The 23,234-nt window shown below is 38.7% G+C and overlaps 1 protein-coding gene across 7 annotated transcripts in view; it reads right to left on the reverse strand.

The window, feature by feature from the left end:
* Positions 1-23,234, reverse strand: part of sorcs2 (sortilin-related VPS10 domain containing receptor 2) — a 397,907-nt gene that overhangs the window by 52,908 nt on the left and 321,765 nt on the right. For all 7 annotated transcript variants that reach the window (XM_047385727.1, XM_047385725.1, XM_047385726.1 and 4 more), the window contains exons 4-7: positions 18,363-18,527; positions 13,578-13,651; positions 8,060-8,124; positions 3,506-3,624 (exon numbers count right to left, since the gene is read on the reverse strand). In XM_047385727.1, the coding sequence (XP_047241683.1) occupies positions 3,506-3,624; positions 8,060-8,124; positions 13,578-13,651; positions 18,363-18,527 (423 nt within the window). The remainder of the gene's footprint in view (positions 1-3,505; positions 3,625-8,059; positions 8,125-13,577; positions 13,652-18,362; positions 18,528-23,234) is intronic.

Raw genomic sequence — 23,234 nt, forward strand, 5'->3', positions numbered from 1 at the left:
TACATATCGTGCATTGACATAAATTCAAAGAAACCTCACACTGAAGAGACGTTGGCATTCATATAACAAACGGATAAAAACCTGAATCACATCGTCATCCTGCTGAACCTGATTACACCAATGTAGCAGAGGAAGCTTTAGTAAAGCAACAGTGCCTGAGGTTGACATCACGCTGAAGCTGAATATAGGAAATCTAACATAATAGGTTCAAATTCATTGCATTTTTTGCGTACCACTTGTCATCCTTTTTTGCTAAAAGCAAATGTTTTAAAATCCTTATCTAATGGATAATTCAGTGGTTTTTAGAGCACTTCTTTTCTTTTTCTTCTCTCCGGTTTGAGCATATCTGAGTCTTTGTCATCTCTTTTCAGAGTTGTGATAAGAACCTTGACCTTTGATTGAAAAGAGCAAACAAACAGCAATGTTTTTAAATGCTGGAAAGCAATTAAAAAAAAGTGAGGAAAATTACTTTTTAAAAACAAAATCTGCTGAAGAAAGAAGATATTCACAGATTTTCTAAAAGTGAAGAGCAGCTGGAAAGGTGATCTTTATCCTCAGCTTTGGCACTGGATATTTCTGCTGTACCTATCTCCATCTTAGCAAGCGTGCCTTGTAACAAAGCTTTCCAAAAGTAGAGTATAGCATTGCCTCCTGGGCTATTTGAATTTGTGGTTTAAAATGACAGTTCATATTAATTTATGTTTTGATTTTCTGGTAATACTACATGAGAACTGAACAATTTCATGCCCTGTTCCCCTAGGACATAGTTTGTTGCTGCACACAAACTTTCTGGAGGCCAAACGAGGAGCTAATTGGACTCTGCTTTAGAACAAGATTAGACTGGTTTTCAAGGTGAACATTTTTTGGACTGATTCTCTCTTGGTTTAATGCAGTCCGCCAGGTATGCTATTCTGTGCTATTATGCATCTTGCTTGTTTATTTAATTTATTACAGTTATACGGTTGTATAAAGATAAAGAATAAGTGTCATTAAGAATAAATCCATCAGTAAATGAAGAACGTGGTGCCGTGTATTTCCTGAAGGAAGTGACAGCTTTTATAAAAAATATTTTGTCTAAAGGCAAAAAGAGGATTTCATCTTTTAATGTGAGCTTTAAATGAACAGGCAGGTTAGAAACAGGTCAGTCCTCCCCTGATCAATGGCAGTATACAGTACACCTATGTACACCAATCAATGGATTAAAGCAAAGAATTCTGGGAGTTGTAGTTTGTTGGTTTAAATGCTGACTAAGAGGCTTATACTTGGAGGCCTTTTCAAAAGGCCACAGAGGAATGTTTCACAGTAAATAAAGAGCATAAAAGCGTAAAAAAATATTTTGCCTAAATTCTGGCATCTGACCATAATTATTTTGCTCCAAGAGAATTTAAAGAGTAAATGTAATCATTTGTTTCCTCAGCTGCCCAGTGTCAATGGGCCCCTTTTTTCTACACATGTTTGTCACTCAATCTGTTAATGGTGAGTCAGTGATGCGGCGAGAACTGGGTGACCTGCTGAAAAATAAATGTATAGGCTGTTGCTGTTCCGCAGCATTTCATTTATTTTAACAAGTAATGACAAAAACTACTGCTGTACACACAGTTACACATATTCATCTATATAGAAACTGATACACAGAGATGGAGACGAAATGCAGCATACCACAACAGTATATGACTAATTTATCTCATTAGAAGGACTCTGCTCTGCTGCACCACATGTATATTCTCCTATTATCACATGCAAATGGAATTCAGTTATTGGCCTTTGCTTGGTTTAAGATAGTGTACTGCATAGCAAGTCTATTATAGATACAATTAATTCCACACACAATCCCAAAATATCAGTTCTTTTCCATTTTATGCAAACTACTGCGTATGTCTTATCTGGGCAGGCAGAGTTTATCCACAAAAATGTCAGAACGTTAAAGGCTTATCTTACAGTTACAAATAAATCCACACCTAGTCTGGTTCAACACAAATAATGAATAACAATGCAGATGGAGGTGCTGGAGATGCTTTTTTAAAGATGTTATTTAACAACGTTAATACAAAGATGGCTGTGTTCACATCTACACATTTGAAGATTAAACACGAGTGCTGCTGAACTGATTGGGAGCAGCTATTATCAGCGTAGCTCTGCAGTTTCATTTCTCTCTCAGTCCAGAAATGGAAAACAAGACTAGAAAAATGTGAAATTAAAGCACTTGTAAAACACCCGTGTGCATTTTCATTTAAAAGCTGTGGTATACTACATGTTGCAATATGTGGAATTATTGAAATTAAACCTGTTTTTTACTTTTAATGTTCATTTAATTATCTGGACAACTTGCGAAATCATTTTGCTAAATTCTACACATGACATAAAAACTGAAGCTGGGAAAAACTGCAATTAGAAAGAAAAATAACCAAAACAGCCTCTATGTCGCATAAAGACTGTCTTTAGTAAAAGCTCCAGTAGGGATTCAGCTGTTTTTTATCATTTAGCTCGCATTACACATCTCTCATCACAGAATGTGTTCCCCATATTTTTTATGTCATGCCTATGAACCCTGTTGGGATATTACTCAAGGTTAGAGGAACACCACCAATATCAAAGCAACTTTCACAAACTCGATACCGACAACTGCTAAACGCATAATCTACAACAACTGCACAAATGGTTAATAAATGGCACATTTCAATGAACAAATAAACAATTTCACAACCTTTCAAACATTATTCAAGTCTTAAACTCTGTCCTCCTTCAAACGGCAACTGCTAGCAACTATATTAATATTTCTGATCATGACAATATAAAAGGTCTTTTGTAAAGTTACTGTATAGCTAAATCACTATGGCCTTACGGCATGGCCTTATAGCACTACTGGCCTGCATTACAGACTAGAGTCATATAATAGAAGATTAAAATCAGTTACAATAAAAGCAGATAAAAATATGTAATCGTTGAAAGTCATGGCCATTTGCTGGATATTTTGGTATCATCTATTTATAAATCAAATAGCAAGTTATTTTAAAATTCTAAGCTGAATGCAGCTGAAGGCAGAGCTAAAAAAACCTGATTCATAATATGTGTGGTTGAAGCACAATGATCTTTGCTTCAATAAAAAAAAAAACACTATAAAGTGAATGCAAAGAAGAATGTTTCGACAGTGAATGAGCAACAAGCACTTTTTAAGCTGTGATCCAGTCACTTTTCAAGTCACGACTCTTATTAAAGAATAATATCTCACCCAACTGAGCCGTGTTAAAGTATTTAATTAATTAAATCATCTTTATTACATTACAATGAAATTTGTCCTCTGCATTTAACGGGCTGCCATTATGCAGCACCCAGGGAGCATTATGGGGTTAAGGGTCTTGCTCAGGGACCCAGAGTGGCAGTCTGTGGGATACAAACCCAGCCCCTTGTGTGCCCTTCAGAGCACAAACCTCCTGTTCTAACCACTAGGCCACCACTCCAATTTGCAGTATCCTGTTATTTACCATGCTTTAGTAGTGATGATTACCTTCACAAATACGTAATCATCTTGCACCAGCAGCGAATTGTGATCAATTTTACCCAGAAACTGAGCGGTCACCATCTTGTCTGAACAGTTCTGGATGAGACAGGTAACATAGAGGTAACCTGCAAACACACAGAGGAACAGGAAGGAAACAATGGTTACTGCCTTGACAAAATAAAGAAGATAGATAACCTTTGGATTTACATAACCTAGTGAAATAGATTTGGTTAGGTATCACCATTAGTGCTTTTCATGTCTCCTCCGAATATTTATTATTTGTATCAGTTATTCCCTGTATTTTGACACTGTGTAGTATATTCTGGATTCTTTAAAGTATAAAAGAAACACTGGACTGACCAAAAGTAGTCATTTAGGTAATGTTAAAATAGCAAACACAAGATGAAAAAAATCATTGTTGTTTTTTTAAACCATGTCACCAAAACAACATAAGCAGTAAAACAGGTTTTACTATAAATCTAACAAACAAAAAGCAGAAACTGCAAACATTATAAAAGAAAAGAAAGCGGGTTAGAAAACAAAAAGAACTGGGATATCTTTTTTTCCCAACACTGTAACATCTGACAGCTTCTCCATGCAAATATGCAGCATCCAGCATCCAAATGGCCGGGGGAGATAATCCTCCCAGACAGACACAGCGAGGTTAGCACCTGTTGCACAGCTCACCCACGGTTAGATTTCTACCAGCAGCTGCATCAGCAATATAAAGACATTATTCTTCTTGAAGCGGGGACGAGCTAGCAACACACAAAAAACCCCAGCATACATTCCCGTTCTCAATTCTGCATGCACCCACACACGTGTGAGGTTTGGATTTCACATGAACAATCCAACATTTTTGATTGGGCAGTGCTCATTTTGATCTCATGATGCATCTGTCTACATGCTAAGATTTCCAGCATCTGTAATAGGAGGCAGTTTTTGACACGTTCAGTAATATTCAGGTTGAATTCATTTTTTTTAATGTTTTATCATTTGAAGTTGTCAGCGTGTTTGGTCTCATGTTTAAAATCTCAGGTTTAAAAATCAACTTAGTCAAATTTTTAATAATGTCATAATTTGTTAGCCAAATGGAATTTGCTTAGGGATGATGATCCCTTCTTTAAGCTGCCTCTGGTTATTCATAAGCCAGATGTGAGTTTTCATAAATGACTCCAACATTGTGGAAGTAGTGGGGTTGACTTTGGCCAGGCCCATAATGGTTGCTAAGCATAAAATATGTCCCATACATTCCCTGTTCTGTTTGTATTTTCTAGTAAAGAATTTATCTAAAGTCTAGTAAAGTGAAGTAATTCCTTTAATTCAAAGTCGACAACTATACCACACTCACTACTGCACTTTCTGGCTCAGATTAGCCCGACAGTGGGAGATTGACAGTGGCTTGAACCCCGACCTCTAGCCGTCAGGGTGGACTGTACGACCAAAACACGTGTCGTCATGGTTGCTTGTGAGGAAACCCTTAGTCATAGAAACAGAAGAATAGGCATCCCCTGACTGTCAATTTTATTGAAATACATGTAAAAAAGGTGTACAACAGGGTTCCATTCCAAGAGTTTTGGGTCCAGGTGAGTGAGTAAGTAACTTCTCTGTTGCTACATTGGTAAGCATCAGTGCTGTTTTACATTAGATAATGACTCAATACATGGAAAAGAGGTAAATCCCGATCAGTTTAATGGCATTTTGAGTTCAATGTGTTTCATCTTGGTTGTTCAGTTTTTTTTATTTGCAGATAATATTCTTTGTCTTAGAGGTCAGCATTATTAGTACTAAAATTAGCTATTTATTGTTATTTATTATATTATTGTGTAAATAAAAAAAGATGAATCAAAATAAGCTAAATAAATGACAAGGTTAACAATGTCAAACAAAAGATAAGCTGCATTTGATTTGGAAGGACCTTTACACTAGTATTGCTTTAGCCTTGATTAGGATCTTCTTCTTGTGACGATTGTATTTGATGTCAACATCATGTCCACCTTCAGGTGAAGTGTAGGTATTACAGTGGCATGCATTGTAATCCAAGAGACAAATAAAGAGTAGTCTTTTCTCTGAATGGTTCTGTTTGGTTCTCCTACCTCTTCCATTAAGGGGAATGTATCCTTTACAGTGACATCTTATATTGTGTGACAGCATTGTTTCTCAGATTAATAAAAGCAGAAAAAAGGACAATCAGAGTGATGACTTTAGCTCCAGGGTGCAGAAAGTGCACATTGCATCACTGAGTCATCCCTCTTTATTGGCACTGTACCTTTCCCTCCCTCTGCATTGTCTTTTGCTTGAGAGGTGTCCGCTCTGACAAATTGAGTGGTTAATTTATTGAAAAGCCCAGACATTTAATCAAGGCAGCATATGGCGAGGAACTCATTAAAAAACTATTACAGTGGGCTAAGTGTTCAATTCCAGTTACTGGCTCGTGCACTTCTTCATGCCTTTTTGCTGTCCTTTCACAACTGCAAACGCACTCATATTCAGTATGGAGCACACACATATCTGTAGTTCTCCAAAGCAAGTATTATCCCAGGGCAAACTGTAAGAGGAAAGAAGAGGTAAACATTTTTAGATGTTTTTTCCTAATAAACTGAGTGTTTGTGTCTGTTTGAGCATCTACACTTTAGGGAGATGTATGTGTTTGTAAGGGTATCTCTGTCTCTGTTGATGTATCTAGGCCTCCATGACTGTATGTATCTACAAGTGAATATAGTACAGTCATGCTTTCCTGCACATCAATCTCCCTAATGACACACACACGCATAGTTATTCTCCCTGTAAGCCCCAGCTGCAAACATGGCACATCCATCAATTGATCCTCTCTGTTTCTCTCGAGTCCTGTCCCTCCTGCCAGTGAACGGTCCGGGGTATGAAAAAGGCCACAGTTCCTCATCTTGCAGATAATCCCTTAACTCTGTGTCCTTTGTTGTCGCTCACCATTTAACCTTGGCTGTGCCACATGTGATGAGTGGTGGACTGAACAGAATGGTTTTGCATGCCTGATCGCTCGAGCCCCCTTTGACTCTGCATCTATCTGGGCACTGAAGGAAGGGAATGAAAAGTGAGAGGCTGCACCTAGTACCAGGAAGAGCTCCCATGCCTGGGCAGCCAGCCCGCACACGTCCTCTTCTCCTCACACTCGGCAAACACAGTCCCTGTTCAGCCTGACAGATTTCACAGCACTCTCCTCAAGAGGTTCAGCCTTCTGGAGGTGTTTGTGTTTTTCTACAAGTGAGTTTTATGAAGAAACAGTATGCGGTATTAATTTAAAAACAGACTTTTCATGCCTTTCATTGTCATTCACTCTGAATCTGCCTGTTTCAGGCTTATTTACAGAGGTGAGACTATAGGTTGGGCTTCATTTAAATACTGGATATACACTGGTGGACATTTATAAACTCTCAAAATGTTCCCAATACCAACCTGTCTATCAATCATCTGATATGATTAGCTGTTGTAGTCTGGTCATTTTAAGGGGACAGGCCCTAGAATTACAAAATCAAACTCAATCCCCCCTTATACATAACTACTAGCAGCTCACCCACAAGGTGAGACATTCATCACCATTTATCCTTTCTATTTGCTCCATTACAACAGTTGACTTGATGGGTGGAGCATGCAATAATCCATCACATAAATTAACACTAAAATAATTTCCACTTGTTTTGGGAACTGAGAATGCCCAAAGAGATAAAAACGTACACAGTTAAGGTAGTTTATTTAGGAAGGTGGTTTCCTTAAATGGCTTTCACACTGCTTCTTATCTTACCACCTGTATGTTGGAACACAAGTCTTTGTTGGGTCAAAGTGTGAAGAAATGGATCAAAAACGTCCCTTTTTTTGTCTAATGCAAGTGTGTTGGGTTAAATGGGTAAATGTAATGAGTAAAATAAGTTACTTTTTCTATTTATTTATTTGTTTCCAAACCTGATCCTTGATGCCTTAACATCTTGCAATAAAATGTTATGTTGTTTGCACAATCGGTGATATTTACCCAAACCCCATTCCCACCCCCTCCTAAGTAAATATGGATGGAAATGTTGGACTGTATCTTGCAATTTTTAAGTTGTTTTCCAACCGGAGCCAGCACATTAACAGCACAATATTTTTAAGAACGCAAAGAAAGTGAGCCACGTCCGCCATGGTTGTTGTTTTTTTTCCTGCTTCCGTGTAGCAGGACACAGAATAATGACGTTTGTCGAGTATCAATAATGTACAGGTCAGATCAATGCGACCTAGCCGTAGAGACACAGGTCACATTTGAAAAGATCAGATACGTATCAGATTTAGGACCACATTTGAAAAATGTCACTGTTTCTCAATATTTAGTCTCTGAGATGTATCCCTAAATAATTGTCAAAAATTTTTTAAAAGTTATCTTTTTCTCACCCAAGTGCACAGATTCTGCACAGACGAGAGCATCTGAAAGAGTTTGTCAGTGTAGACATGACCTGAATGTTTTGTGATTGTAGGGTGCCTTGGTTTCCTTGGTACTGATCAATCAATTAATAACTGTCAATTAATTAATAAACAGAAGAAACATGGCAGTACCTCCACTTGAATCTTGCATTTCCATGTGCACCAGGTCAGGATCCAAATCCACACCGGATACAGACCTAAAAACACACAAAAAAAACCTCACATTAAAACATTTTCTTGAGATGAGATCTATACTTTGTGACTACGATGCGTATCTTGACACACTACCAACAAGTTAATTATAGCTAAGGTTTGGTGAATAATGTGTAAAAGACTTTTAGAAACAAAGCTGTATTTTCCACAGAGGTATATCAATTGTTCATTCATGATACTACAACAAGGAGCCAGACCTTCGCAGTGGTAACCTTTTTTTTGGGCTGACTTTTTCCAGGTATGAAAATGAACCTTATGCCACAAGATGTCAATTTATACTAACCTTGGGGACTTTTTACTGAATTGCAGAAGAAGCAAACTGATCCTAAGCTGCCTAAGCTAATACCAGCCAGGCTGAATATATTATAGCAAAGTAGCAGTGTTTTAAACCTCGGTCTGTTATGGAACATGATAGATTTGGAAATGTTGGCATCCTTTAGAAATCCATGAGGTAAATGAATAGGGAATACAGAGTGTTATATACAACTAGTAATGGTAACTATGGAAATAGTGCATATCAAAAGAAAGTTTAAAAAGTCAACTTTGTAATCATTTTGTCTTTGTTCCAAAATAGAAAAACCCTGTTATGCAGAAACTGGTTTCTCACACCCAGTGTGATGTCGCCTCTACCCCTAATATAATAATTTATCATCTCATCTTAAATTTTTATAGGAAATTAAAACATGTCAACCCGGTACCTGAGTAAATAAAGTTTTAGCTTGAGGGAAAATGCAAATAAGGAAGATTCGAAAACTCCAAGTTTGTTCTCAATTTTTTTCTGAAACACTATAAGCTACATACAATGTTTCTCTCATGTCATGAGCCCTTCTGTGAGTGGAAAAATCAGCAGATTTGATCAGAACTCTAAAGTTACATGTGTGAATTTTCACCAGCGTAGAGCATGGAGAGTTAAAACATTCCCTACAAAGACACTTTATGATTGGTAAGACATGTAGGGGTGAATGGAAGGAAAAGACCAGACCGCTAGAACTGCTACTTCAGTCAATATAAATGGCCAATTAAGTTTTATATTTTAAGAAAAAAAAGGAATTCTGTTTTGTTTGGTGTTCGAAATTGTTGTTCCCAAATACACTGCATTTGATCCTGTATGACTTCGTTTATACAGTCCTCCTTTTAATGCTCTGAAATAACATTTAACTAATTATAATGACTCCCATAATCATTTCATACTGTAACTGGACATTTTGCAGAATGCTGAGTAAATGAGAACCGTCTAACTAATGTATATGCAGTAGCTCCACAGGGAATGATGTATTGCCAAACACACAAAGAGGAGGATAAAGGTGGATGTTGTCATTTAGTTGGGTGTGGGGTCATGACATTTGAAAGCTCTACATCAGTTCATTACTTTCCGAATTTGATCCAGATTTCTGGAGTACACATAATAGCTTTTCTTTCAACAGATTATCCCACCTGAGCTGTGCACCTCCCTTAGATTTACTATGGGCATTCCACACTTTTCATAGATTTGTTTTGGAAACAAAAGTGCAAAGCACTTAAGATTTTCCTTTGTTTCACATCACAATTATTCATTGTTTCGGGTTGCCCTATCACATAAAATACATTGATGTAGACTTCAGTCTGTGGTTGTAATGTGACAAAACATGAAAAAATTCAAAGGGACAGATACCTTTATAAGCTACTGTATATACAAAGTAATTTTCTGAAGCTGCAGTTTTAAGCTAAGGAAGTGCATTGTCAGCAGGATGTGACCTAGTTTCAGATATTAAATGAAACATTAAAAGCAGTGTTCTAGTTCACTGCCATTTTTAATTGAATTCAATTTAGTGGTAAAAATATGAAATTATTACAGTTGCAAAAACCGGTTTTGTGCTTTCATTTTAAAATGGAAATAACAAGATTACTGCTATTTTTATCAATACATATAAAAAACTAAGTTCTTCCTATCCATGTTTATCATGCCTGACTCTTAATGTAAAGTGATGAGGGGTAGTATGATTATGATAACCCTCTGATTAATTTACAGTAATGTGAAATAATTAAGACACCATACAAAACCCTATATATTTTTCAAACATACCTGGAAACACGGATATTTAATATCACTTTTAGCAATACAGAAAAAAAAACAAGTAGAACTAAAGAAAATAAAAGAAACTGAAGACTGCTGAATTGAGAGTTAACACCATGGCAAGATGGAGAGCGCTGCCTGAGGTCTTCAAGAAGAAGACTGTAGCAGATTATAAGTAAAGTAAAAAAAAAAAGGGAAGGACATTCAAAGTGTCTGCCTACATTCTCGCCATACAAGCAAGTTCAGCTTGAAAGCAGCCCAGATGATGCAAAATACAGTCTCAGAAAACCTAGCAGGTGTTTACTGGCAGCAGCCAAATTCAAATGTAATATTTACCAACTAAAAAATAATTTGTAATATCCCCCATAAACTGTACGTGTTCCCCAGATTATGTCAACCACCAAACAGGCATGATGTTCAGCAGGTCAGTATAAAGGGTCACATTCAAGGCTCCAAATCTAGTTCCAATGCTTAATACCAACACTGCAACGTTTGCGCAGGAAGCTGTAAACCTTTCCTCTTTGTCTTTATGCATCACAGAGGATAATTTAACAATCTGATCAGCTAGCTTACCTCTTTAGCTGCTTTACAGACATGAGGCTCTTACATTGTTGTTTTAAAATAGCATTACTTTAAGTGAGAATGACAGGTGTCGCTCATTTACTTTCCAAAGTGCATCTATCCATGTTTTTTGAAACCGCAAAAAATTTTCAATCTCTTAAAATTGTCCTTCTTGTAGCGAAAGGGAAAGTGAAACAATGGTGGTGCATAGCAACAAGAGGGGGAGGGGCAATGATGCTTTACTCTTTGCTGCATATACAGTAGTCATAGTATCTTACAGATCTTTCTTTGGCGTCTCATTAAAAGGAACAGTATGACAAACGTTTGGTTGCTTTGAAACTCCGACCTCACATTTAAACATTGCTAGATCTTTGTGTATGTTCTGACATTTTAACTGAGGTGCATCATACACAGCTTCTGGAAAAGAGCAGCACACCCTCTTTTAAATATAATATTCTTCAACAAAATATGAATCCGATCCATAGCGGGTTCAAAAAATATGAAATATTTATCATTCTAACATCAAATGTGCAAAAACAATCAGTGGAGTCACATTGTCTCCATTTATTAAACACATATAAAGGCAATATGGAGAAATTGTGTGTGTAAAGTCCATGATACAATAGTTTGGAGAACCACATTTAGCAGCAATGACTTTGTGAGTCTCTCTCATTGTTGTGGAGAATTTTGGTCCCTTCTTCCTGACGTCATTGCTTCAGCTGATTTACAGACGATTTCGGCAGTTTCAGATGGTCTCAGTATGAAAGGGTTCACGGCCAAGTCAATGACTTCGAGGTGCCCAGGTTATTTGACAACAAGAAAAGTTCAAAAAGCCCTCCACCACCATGCTTGACAGTTAATATGAGGCGTTTGCACTCTGATACGCTCGGTTTGGTTTTTATTGCCAAACATCTGCACTTCGGGCTCACTTGACTAAAGGGCATTGCTAAAACAGTCTTGCAGTTCATTTAAATACAATTCCCCAAACCAATGTTATGCTGACATGTTGTTTTAAGGCCTAAACATACCTCTCCACATCTGTGAATATGAACATCTTGGACCTAACAAACAAACATCACTCTAACAGACATTATGTTAGACTCAGTTGAACCACACCATTACACTCATAGATCCAAACTTCTCACAGAGGTCTCACAGGGGGTCACTAAAGCACTGGACTGAACACTATCTTTTCAGGAAGCAGAAATGAGAATAAAATGAGTTTTTACCAGAACATTAATGGATTTTCTGTCAGGGTTCCAGGTTTTTGTGTGTGTGTTTGTGTTCACTTTGTTTTTAGCTTTCAGATGGTTCCAGAGATTCTCAGGTGCACGTGGTGACAGGTGCGACTGATCTGCTGATTGCCTTGAGGAGTATTTAAGCAGGAAGCTACCAGCACTTCAATGCCAGAGTGTGTGCCTTCAGTGGTAACAAACCTAGCCACTACCCAAGCTATGCTTCGTTCCATGAATCTTTGCTGACATTGTGTTTGATTTTTCGCAGGCTGAAACCTGAACCTTGTTTATCTTCGTTGAGCGTCGTCTTTGGCTCCAGAGATTTCCTGGACGCTCAAGTTTACCTACGTTTTGTGGATCACGTTCTGGATTTCGTGTTTTGGATTAAGCTGGCAGCTTCCTGGAAATTCCCGACTCCTGAACCAGGGCAGAGGCGTACCCTGTCCACCCTTCAACCCAAGTACCTGAACATTGAACTCTCTCATGAACTCACCAGTATTCACTTCCCAGCTCGTACTGAAGCATCTAGACAACCTAGCTTCGCACACCCAGGTTCTGACTCCCTCTACCCCTGGCGACCTGACGACATTTACTTAGTAAAACACTTTCTTGTCTACAAGTATCGTTTTCGTTAACACCGTTCCCTGTTTCACCAGTTCTCTTCCCCTCTCTTTCAGTTAGCGAATTTACCCATTCATGTCCCCGTGTTCACGTACTGTAAATAAAAACCGTTACACTTTCAGCTTGTTTCCTCTGAGTGTTCTCTGTATGTGGGTCAGTGCTATATCAAAAATGACATTTCGTGCTTTCTTGCAGAGCCCTGAAAGATAAAGTATCCGAATCGGGAAAGCAACAGATCTTCTATCAGTCTATTTCTAAATAGTAACCATCAGTGTTGCTGTTCTTCTTCTGCTGTGTAAGGGGCCACCTTTTGCCATCGTCACTCTTGAAAGGAGCCATTCTCCGGCAACCCTTCCAAACAAAGTTCTTGAGTTTTTTTCACAGTTTCTCTTAGCACTACAAGGTTTGGGCTTTTGGTGAATTATCTGGAGCATCCACTTCTGAGAAGTTGCTCTCCTGCCCTGAATCTTTTTCTCCTGTGTAAACTGCAGAATCATGGACGTCAAACTGTTTCCATATGGCCTTATAACCCTTTCTAGATTGACTGGCAGCAACATTTGTCTCTCTGATGTCATTTCTGTTTTCTTTCCTTCTTGGCATTGTTTTAACATACGCCTGTATGCTCCAGAGCAGAAAGCCACCAAAATTAATGCTTTACAGAAGCACTCACACTTCTGAGGATCAATTAATGGAGTTTATTTTATCAGCAACAACTGGCTGCATCTTCCCATCTTAAATAATGTGAAAGCTGTAGGAGCTGATTTATTCACTCTTTGTTATAAACATAATGAGAGTGCTGATTGGTTTTTATACACTTGAGGTTAATATCATTTTAAAACTTAAAGACCAGAACATTTTTATAACGACCTGACTCTTAACACCCTAAAATTTTTAGGGTGTCTTTTTTCCATAACAGGTCGATACATTTTATTAGTACTTTTTATTGAAAGAATAAATTTTTACTGACCAGAAGATTCTGTCCTTGGTCACCCTCTCTTGAAGTAAAGTCCACTTGCGCCCCAGATCGGTCGAAGCAAAGAGCTGGACACAGAAAGGCAGTGACAAGACCAGTTAGGCAGAAAAACCAAACAGTTAGTGCATTTAGCTTTAATCACGACCATAACCTGTACCTTATTACCAGCTGGATCACTCACAATGGAGGTTAAATTGAGAGTCTGGGATGGAAAAATCACCCAATCAAGCCACAGAATTTCATGGTTCACCGAGTCAAGATTGGGCTCAATTAATTATTAATCATAACAGGTGAGGCCTGTGTGTGTGTGTGTGTGTGTGTGTGTGTGTGTGTGTGCTTGAACCTTCTTGAACTATGCACATGACAATGTATTGGTAATAATATATAGGTTGGTTGAACCATTGATCGCGGCTATAATGAAATTCTATTGATTCTCATAAGTATCCTCGATATCTGAAAAACACATTTAAAGTGAGAAAAGTATCTGAGCACAGACCTCTCTCTGTCATACAACTCTGACCAATATTTACTACCATCTCAATTTGCCTCACACCTTTTTTTCTCTTTTTTCATAATTTTCTGAAGATGGGATTTCTCCTTTTGAAAATAAGCTGTCACTAAAGGCCTTTCCAATTAAACATTTGAACGTTTCAAGCTGTGAGTATAACAGTTAAAGTTAAGGTTTTTATTCTTTTTTGTCCCCTTTTTGGATTGGATGACTTAACCTTTGCAGGATGAAAGTGGTGTTTCTAACAGACTAGATTATCAGGCAGCATAGGATACATTTTCACTGTTATGCTGATGATACTCAGCTTTGCTTATCCATAAATCCTGATGAGCCCAACCAGTTAGATAGACTACAAGCATGTCTTGAAGATATAAAAACTTGGACGACTGTAAATATTTTGCTTCTAAATTCAGACAAGACAGAAGTTGTCGTCTTTGGACCGGAGTCTTTAAAAAAGAAACTGCTTAGTCAATCACTTAACCTGGATGGCATAAAATTGACATCTGATAATAAAGTAAAAAACCTTGGTGTTATTTTTGACCAGGACATGTCATTTAAATCCCATATTAAACAGGTTTCTAGGACTTCCTTCTTTCATCTCCGGAACATTGCCAAAATTAGAAATATCCTATCTAGGAGTGACGCTGAAAAATTAGTCCATGCATTTGTTACTTCAAGGCTGGACTATTGTAATTAGTTACTATCAGGATGTCCACAAAATGCAGTTAAAAGCATTCAGCTGATTCAAAATGCTGCAGCAAGAGTTCTGATGAAAATTAAAATGAGAGATCATATTTCTGCTATTTTAGCTTCCCTTCTTTGGTTCCCTGTTAAATCCAGAATAGAATTTAAAATGCTCCTCCTCACATATAAAGTCCTTAATGATCTAGCTTCATCATACATCAGAGATCTGATTGTTCCATATGTTTCTAACAGAACACTTCGTTCTCAAACTGCAGGTTTACTGATGGTTCCTAGAGTCTCTAGAAGTAGAATGGGAGGCAGATCCTTTTGTTATCAGGCTCCTCTCCTGTGGAACCAGCTCCCGGTTTTGACACCCTGTCTACTTTTAAGGCTAGGCTTAAAACTTTCCATTTTGATAAAGCTTATAGTTAGAGTGGATTAGGTTATCCCTCCCTGTTGTTTGGAGTAAGGGGGAGTCAGGTTTAGCCTAAACCGGCTCAGTTATGGTTGAGGTGCAAACAGACCCTCCATTTCTGCTACCTGTATGACCCCTTCTCTTTTCCAATGGTTATAATTAGTCTGACAGAGGGAGGTATCCCAATCCTTGTGGTTTTTAGTATAACAATGACCATCAGTGCGACCATTTGTGGGGTGCCTTGAGACGACGTTGTTGTAAATAAGCACCGTTTAACTAAATAATCTGAACTGAAACTATCTGTGTAGTTATGCTGCTATACGCTTAGGCTGCTGGAGGACATAATGACCACTTTCACCCTCTCCGCTACATTGTCACACTACTCTCCAATTTTGCATTATTTGATGTTATTTCAGCTTTTAACTTTGTTCTCTCTTTTTTCTTCTTAGAAGCTACACCTTGGCTGGCTCTGTGTCTACCTGTGACACCTTTCTGGAGAGGGGAATCGTCCGAGCTTTTGCTGGCAACAACTTAATGCTCACCCTCTACAGATGATCCACATGGCCCTATCTTTTAGTATTTAACCCTTTCTCTCTCCTAGACATGGCAATTGACTGAGCTTTTACTGTGACTAACTCTATGTGCTGTCTTTCAGACTCTAACCTTGAAAACTGGCTCAGAGTTTATCTGTTCTTTCTTTCTAGGTGAAACGACTAAAGGAGCTACATCCATTAACATTTACTTTTCCTTCCCATAGAAATTACTCCTGGATCAGTGCTTATTTGTTCTCTTTATTTCTCTGCTCTGTTCTCTCAAACCCCCAGTCGGTCGTGGCAGATGGTCACTCACACTGAGCCTGGTTCTGCTGGAGGTTTCTTCCTGTTAAAAGGGAGTTTTTCCTCTCCGCTGTTGCTACATGCATGCTCAGTATGACGGATTGCTGCAAAGTCAATGCCAGTGACTGTCCACTGTCTCTACATGCTCATCCAGGAGGAGTGAATGCTGCAAGTCACTGACTGGATGCAATGTGCTGGGTTTCCTTAGACAGAAAAGCTTTTTATCCAATTTGAATAAATAACTAACTTTGACTGCACTGTTCAATGGTTAAGTTTAATTGAAATGTATGTACCTGACTGTTGTGAAGTGCCTTGAGAAAACATGTGTTGTGAATTGGTGCTATATAAATAAAACTGAATTGAATTGAATAGATGTTCCTGGTCCATCTGCTGACTGACTGAAACAATTTTTTGTGGAATGTTTAAACTTAATTTACCCATAAATGTGAACAGAACTATATCTGAAAACATTGGTGACGGAAGAGTTTAATAGTGAGAATAAACAAGCTGCTTTGATGATTTGCGCTGTTAAAATGTCTGAATAAGTTTCCATTGGGGAACACTGACGTGTTAAATGGTCTGTGGCTCATTTGTTGGTATCAAAATGTTAGACCATTTTAATGTGCATTGTCTGATAAATTAATGACACAGTGCTGAAAGATAATTAGTTGCTTCTGAATCACAACAGTGGTTCTGTTCTATCCTTTCATTGACCCACTCCTACTGGCTGTGCTTGGTTTTCCTGAAATGGAGAACAATGCCGGGACCCATATTACATTTCTCACAGGTGTGACAATGATCTTCTCAATTTCTATTACAGCTGTTGCCAGATTTAAATCTTTAGGTCACCTTTTTAACTTTTTGCAGCTGCAACTATCCTGCGATCTGACAGGTAGAGTCTACCCTTCAAAATGTTGGCAAATCCACAACCTAGGAGGGTGCTTTACAGAGGGGTTGGTTTAATGAAGCTTGTCCAGGATGCTCCCTGGGCTGTTTCTGAGGTGAAAGCCTAACAACAAAAAATTGACCAACAAGTCTCAACTGGTACTGGTAGGGATGTCTTTGGTAACTTCAGAGAGAAGTTTGTATAATCATGCCATGAGGTGGACGAATGGTGCTATGTTATAAAACTGAATTCAAGTAAGCTGAATGCACCTGAAAGAAACCCATGAAGGTTTTTTACACTGAGACATTCAGATATGACATTTATTTTTCATATTCATGCTTGGTTGAGAAGAGCACTTGAAGTTCCACTTTTAAACTTCGGTTGATAGTTTCTGAATGTGCTTTAACATTTGCTACATGATTGTAATAAACGTAAAATATGTTTCTCTTGATTTAAAAGAGAACATTTAAAGATTGTATGCACAATATTATGTGGTGATGATGATAATGATGATAATAATCAAGATTAGCTTTATTCGCCAAGTTTGCACACACCAACAAGGAAGTTCACTTCAGTTTCACTTTGCTCTTAATGAAGATGATGATCAGTTTTTTTAATAACTTTGAAAAAAATGAATGTGATAAACTATTTATGTCAACCTCTGATATGATAACACAAGGTTTAAATAAGAATGCAGAGCCTTTCACAAAGACGGCTCTCATCTGGCAGATCTGCGTAGCAGTCATTGAATGATGGCAATGCCTCCCAGCTACAAATAGCATGGAACTAAAACAGCATTTGAGGACTTTTAGAGCCATGAAGCCACATTATTATCTGCTGTGGAAGTGCGCATGCACATTCATTAAGCAGCACATGAGGATCCCTGCATGCTCTATATCTGTCACCACTAAATAACCTGTTTTAACACTTGCATTCTAGCTGACAATTTCCCTCTAATGAGATGTTGAACTCACCAGCGAGGCATTGACTTTGAAGTTGGTCATGACAGGGTTGCATTAAATATCACGTATTCTCATGCATTCGTAGATGCTTTTACTCCTTAATTCTTAATCTATTAGCCAATTAATAGATGGAAACTTACTTTTATGAAAACTGCAACATAAATGTGTCCACTAAATGTGTGCTGCTCACTTTTACTTCATTTACCGAGAAAGCAGTTTACTTAATCATGCCAAATGTTAGGAAATTAACAGCATGCCAGACTGTCCACTGCTCATATTTCTTGTCTCTTCAAACTGTTCTAGCAGCATTCCCACCATGCTGTAAACCGAACAGCCGTGTCACAAAGGCTCAGCTGCCAAGTTCAGAAGAGAAATATTATTAAAAGGATTTTCAAATCAGTGATGCTAAGCTTGATCTTGTGCAGAAACTAAGGCAGAACATGTTTGGTGTATTCGAAACAGGAAGTATCACAATCCCTCATACACACCCGTCCGTCCTTGCAGTATGCCAGCAGTTTGTCTTCTTCTTTTGGGTGGAAGATGACGGTCTCTGGTGTGAAGTCAACTGACTGCCGTTGGAAGGAAGAGCCCTCATCTGTGCTGATAAAGAGCATCTGATCTCGTTCGTTTATAGATGAGCCCACCATGACAACCTGAAAGACAGACAGATGAGGAGGGTCATTACCCTTTCCTTTTAATAACAGTACTTGCACAGCTATTTTCCCCTGTTGGAAATGGGAAATTGATTAACACAAATGCATTTTGGGACTACACATTTACATTTACTCAGACCCATTTAAAGCTCAAACACTTTTTATCAGTCTTAGAAGCGGGCGACCTTGTATTGATTATCTGTTTAGAGTTTTATGGCTTATAAAGTGAAAGCGTAAAACACGGCCCAGACCAGGACCTGCCAAACCACCAATCATAGTTATGACCCATTTAAAGCCACCAATAACAAAGATCGCTAGAATGAATGAGCCAGAACCATTTATACGTTGTATAAAAGCAGCAGGAAGCTGACCAATGAGGGTTTGTTGGTGTGAATTACGATCCTAGTGATGTTTTTAGACAGCGTTTGGTGTAATACCAGAATATATTTTAGGAAATGTCTGTTTTCTGTTGGCCTCATAATAAATAATGCACAACCCCTAAAGGAAGTATGTGAATATAAATAAACTACTTCAAGGTTATGTTTTAATCATTGAATATGATTGTCGTACATGGAATAAACTTGGAGCACTTTTCAAGTCGTCCCAACAACTCAGTGTGCTTTTACTCTATAAGTCTCATTTACCCAGCAGCACTCACGTGCATACACCAATAAGTAGATGGGCTTCTTTAGCAATGATTAGAGATATACTGATCTTGTTATTTAGTGATGGTCAAAGATATACTGTAGTTTTGGTCAAGCTTACAAAACAAACTTATTTTCTTACTAGTTTGGAAAAAACTTTTTTCTGATTTGTTGCAGGGCAACTCGATGGCTTTAACACTGATAATCTCCCATAATTTGGTGTAAGACTATTCCCCTACTTAATAAAAAAATATATACATATATACGTTTAACTATTATTTTCCCATTGAAAAGTCAATATTCCAATTCTCAATATAAGAATATTTTTGTAATAGATAAATCTCATTTGTTTCTGGGCAAATAAATCTCACTAATTAAAGTTATTCACAATTGTTTTTGACACACTGGAGACAAAGAAAACAATTTTTCATATGTGATACTGATTTTAAATGCATAAATAGAACTTATGTCGCTTATTAATTGCTACATTTATTTGTCACCCATCTGTGAATAATTGCCTTAGGTTGACTGTTAAATATGTACCTGTTAGGATAAATTATTAAGAGCATCTTAGGCATTGAAAACAAGGCCGTATAATTAAAGGGCCAACATGTCCACTGCAACTTCCAAGACAAATGTCCCCCAGGCTTTTTGGGTTGATGCATTTAGCTGCTTTAATTATCTGTATGTTTTAGGATTTTTAGCAAAGAACCAAACCATTTGGACTCTTGGGATCCCGTTGTGGTGTAAAGATCAGGTCAAGGAACCTGTGGATGACCGAAACAAACGGGAGCTTTGTTCCAAGAAAACTAGTAAAATGGGTCTCCAACAATCCTTTAATGTTATCTTTCCTAATAACATTCATTTAATCAAAGTAAAGCACACAGTTGACGGCAGCCTTGCAGTGCTATGTTTAAACACAATAAAGCACTTTACCAAATATGAATTTCCATTCCTTTAATCTTAGTGATTCATCAGAAGTAATGTTGTTTGTGTTTTTATTTACTACATTTAAAATGTTTTTTTCCCCATCCACTTTTCCGTTCTTTGTTACAATAAAAGGTTCAACATCAAATAAATTCCACACTTGCAATAGACTTAAAGTAACTGTGAAGTTGCAGCAGCGCTATTCCTATGTTGTATTACAGAAATGAAATAAATTCATATGCCCAGACACACACATGCACCAAGTAAGAGTGCACAAATTATTTTTGTTATTCTCATCATGACTGCAATTAGGCAGTGTGTGAAGAACAACTCACATCTATCTTGTTGGAATGCTTAAGCACTCCGTGTCTGTTTGGGGAAGTGTGTGTGTGTGTGTGTGTGTGTGTGTGTGTGTGTGTGTGTGTGTGTGTGTGTGTGTGTGTGTCTATGGCTCCCTGAAGCAGCATGGTTATTTTAAAGCCCACTCAAAAGAAACCCAACAAGGAGGAGAAGACTGGGGAAAGAATTAAGGAGTTACTGCTTTTATTGTTACAGTTAAGGGTACATTTTTTCACACCCCTGGCGGATTTAGGATAAACTGATCTTTTAATTTGACCCACAGCTTTTTTTCTGACTGGAAGTAATATCAAAGAGTCCTAGCTAAAATCTGATAGAGAATCAGTGGCAGGAGCTAAAGATTAGGGCGATGATATGGAGGCCTTCTGACCTAAATTTCTGAAAACCTCAGCACAGCCTGATAGTGGTAACCAGCCCATGCCTAGCTGACACCCTGACCCCATGTTGATTGGGTCAGCTAATAACGGCGTGGTCCTGCTTCCCTGCCAGGTTAAGAAACCAATGACAAAGTGTTGCTCTGTTTTACCTAGCTTGGGTGGCAGCATTTGGAGCACCCGGGAGAAAACAGACAATCAGACGTGAACAATTTGTAACAGTGAGAACACCACGACTGGCTAATTGTTAGCCTGTAACAACACTAAAGGTAAAATCTGCGTTGGGGCTTCCAATCACCACTAAACTAATAATGTCTAGCTGAAAACTATTAAATATTTCCACACTGAAAAATTCTTTAAGAAACACAGATTCTTCAACCCCTTATTTGTGAAATTAAATTAAAAAAAAGTTTAGTTTTAGTTTTGCCAAAAATATTGCACAAATATTGTGACGTTCCAGTGAACCGAGTACCCTGAATCATTTCATCATTGTTAACACCCCAGACCCTAACATAGCTAATTACCTTGCTTCAGATACGAAAGGGTAAAAGGCACATGAGCAACTGTCATTTAGTCTTATGTGGATTTCTTTTGTACTCAGTAGTCAACATCAAAGTCAGGAAAAACAAATCACAGCTTAAAACTGTGATTTCAACCTGCAGAGAGAAACATTCTTCCCTAACTCACATAAAATGTCTGATGCACGTGTAGATTTTCAAGAACCTTGCAACTATTTATTAGCACTTCTGGTGGTTTGTGCCCCATTAGGTCAACCCCACACATAGCATGCATAATAAATAGTAAATAGCCTGTGCTTCACTAAGGCAGAGGACTCCAAAGCGCTTTACACTACAATCAGCCACCCACCTATCCATAAACACATTCAGTGACAGTGGAAAGCGTTGGTTACGTACAGTAACCCCAGATTCTATGAGTATAGGCGCAGCCCTTTAAGGCTATCGCTAGTGGGTTTATCACTGAAAACTTTAGTCCACGCCCACCTGCTGTGTGGGCCCCACCCCGGTCCGTATAAATTACGGTGAGACCGGACAAACGGCTCCCAAATAGCTTTTTCTTCAGCCATTCAGGAACCAGTGAGGCCCAGAGCTTAAAGGGCTGCGCCTATACTCATAGAATCTGGGGTTACATTACAGAACCAACGTTCTATTTCGTATAGGCTTCGCCCTTTAAGGCTATCGCTAGTGGGTTAAAGGCGAAGCAGGATGTAGTCTATGCCTCACTGGGTCCATCCAGACCACAACTGAACATCTGCTCGCCTAATGACACCAGAAAATCAGCCTTCTGAATGCGTAATTACGCACTCCAAGCGTCCTGCACATCACAATGAACAGAGAAGAATATCTGGTCAGGGAAAGGCTGAGATAACAGACCTGCTGCTGTAAATAGGAAAATGAAGGTTACGAACTGTAACAGTGTAACGATGAGCAGAGCAGGTCAAAAATCTCCATGAGGGAACCTGGAGACAGATCAGCAGCTGGATCATGCGTAATGATGCAGCAGAACAACCTCGTGTGCCACAGACAACTCAACAGAGGAGAAAAACCTCTGTTCACACGGAGGCTTAATTAATACAGCCGCAGGGACAATAACATCATAAGTCACGAACAGTGGCTGATAATAATATTACGGCACCCTGCGTCTGCATGCAGGAAGGTTGACTCAATAATAAAATGCAACAAAATAATAATCATTCCGTCAGAACCCTGAGAACAGAATGAGTCATGGAGAAACCTGACACATCTCGCAGGTAGAAACGAATAAATGAGCATGGAGATGACCATGAGGCTGCTGTGCAGATGTCCTCCACTGTCATTCCTCCATGCAGAGCCGTGGAGGATGAAATCCCCCCTGATTGAATGAGCTCTGATATTCTCTGGAGGATCCAGTCCTGAGGAAATATAAGCCTGTGAGATAGCCTCACACAGCCAATGTGAGAGGCGCTGGACAGATAGAGGACATCCTGCAGAGTTTTCTCTGTAATGTAGGAACAGACGCTGGGAGCGGCGCAGTGCAGCCGTGCGCGCTACGTAACATGAAAGCGCGCGCACGGGACAGAGGAGATGAGAGTTGGCCTCCTCTTCAGAGTTATGAGGAGGAGGAGAAAAGCCACCCAGAGTTATCACTCTCGATCTGAACGAACTCGTGATGCTTTTAGGTGTAAAAGCAGGGTTAGGACGCAGCACAGCTGAGCTGCCGTCGGCTCGTATTCTGAGACATGAAGGAGCGACAGAGAGCACAGATAAATCGTCCAGATAAAAGAAGATTCTCATCCCTGCCGAGCGCAGCGGCTGCAACGCACATTTGGAGAACGTGCGTGGGGCGAGAGAGTAACCGAACGGCAGGTGGTTGTATTGATATGAGATCCCCTGTGTGACAGGAACTGC

This window comes from Girardinichthys multiradiatus, chromosome 14 (genome assembly GCF_021462225.1).
Source record: "Girardinichthys multiradiatus isolate DD_20200921_A chromosome 14, DD_fGirMul_XY1, whole genome shotgun sequence".
Taxonomy (NCBI): domain Eukaryota; kingdom Metazoa; phylum Chordata; class Actinopteri; order Cyprinodontiformes; family Goodeidae; genus Girardinichthys; species Girardinichthys multiradiatus.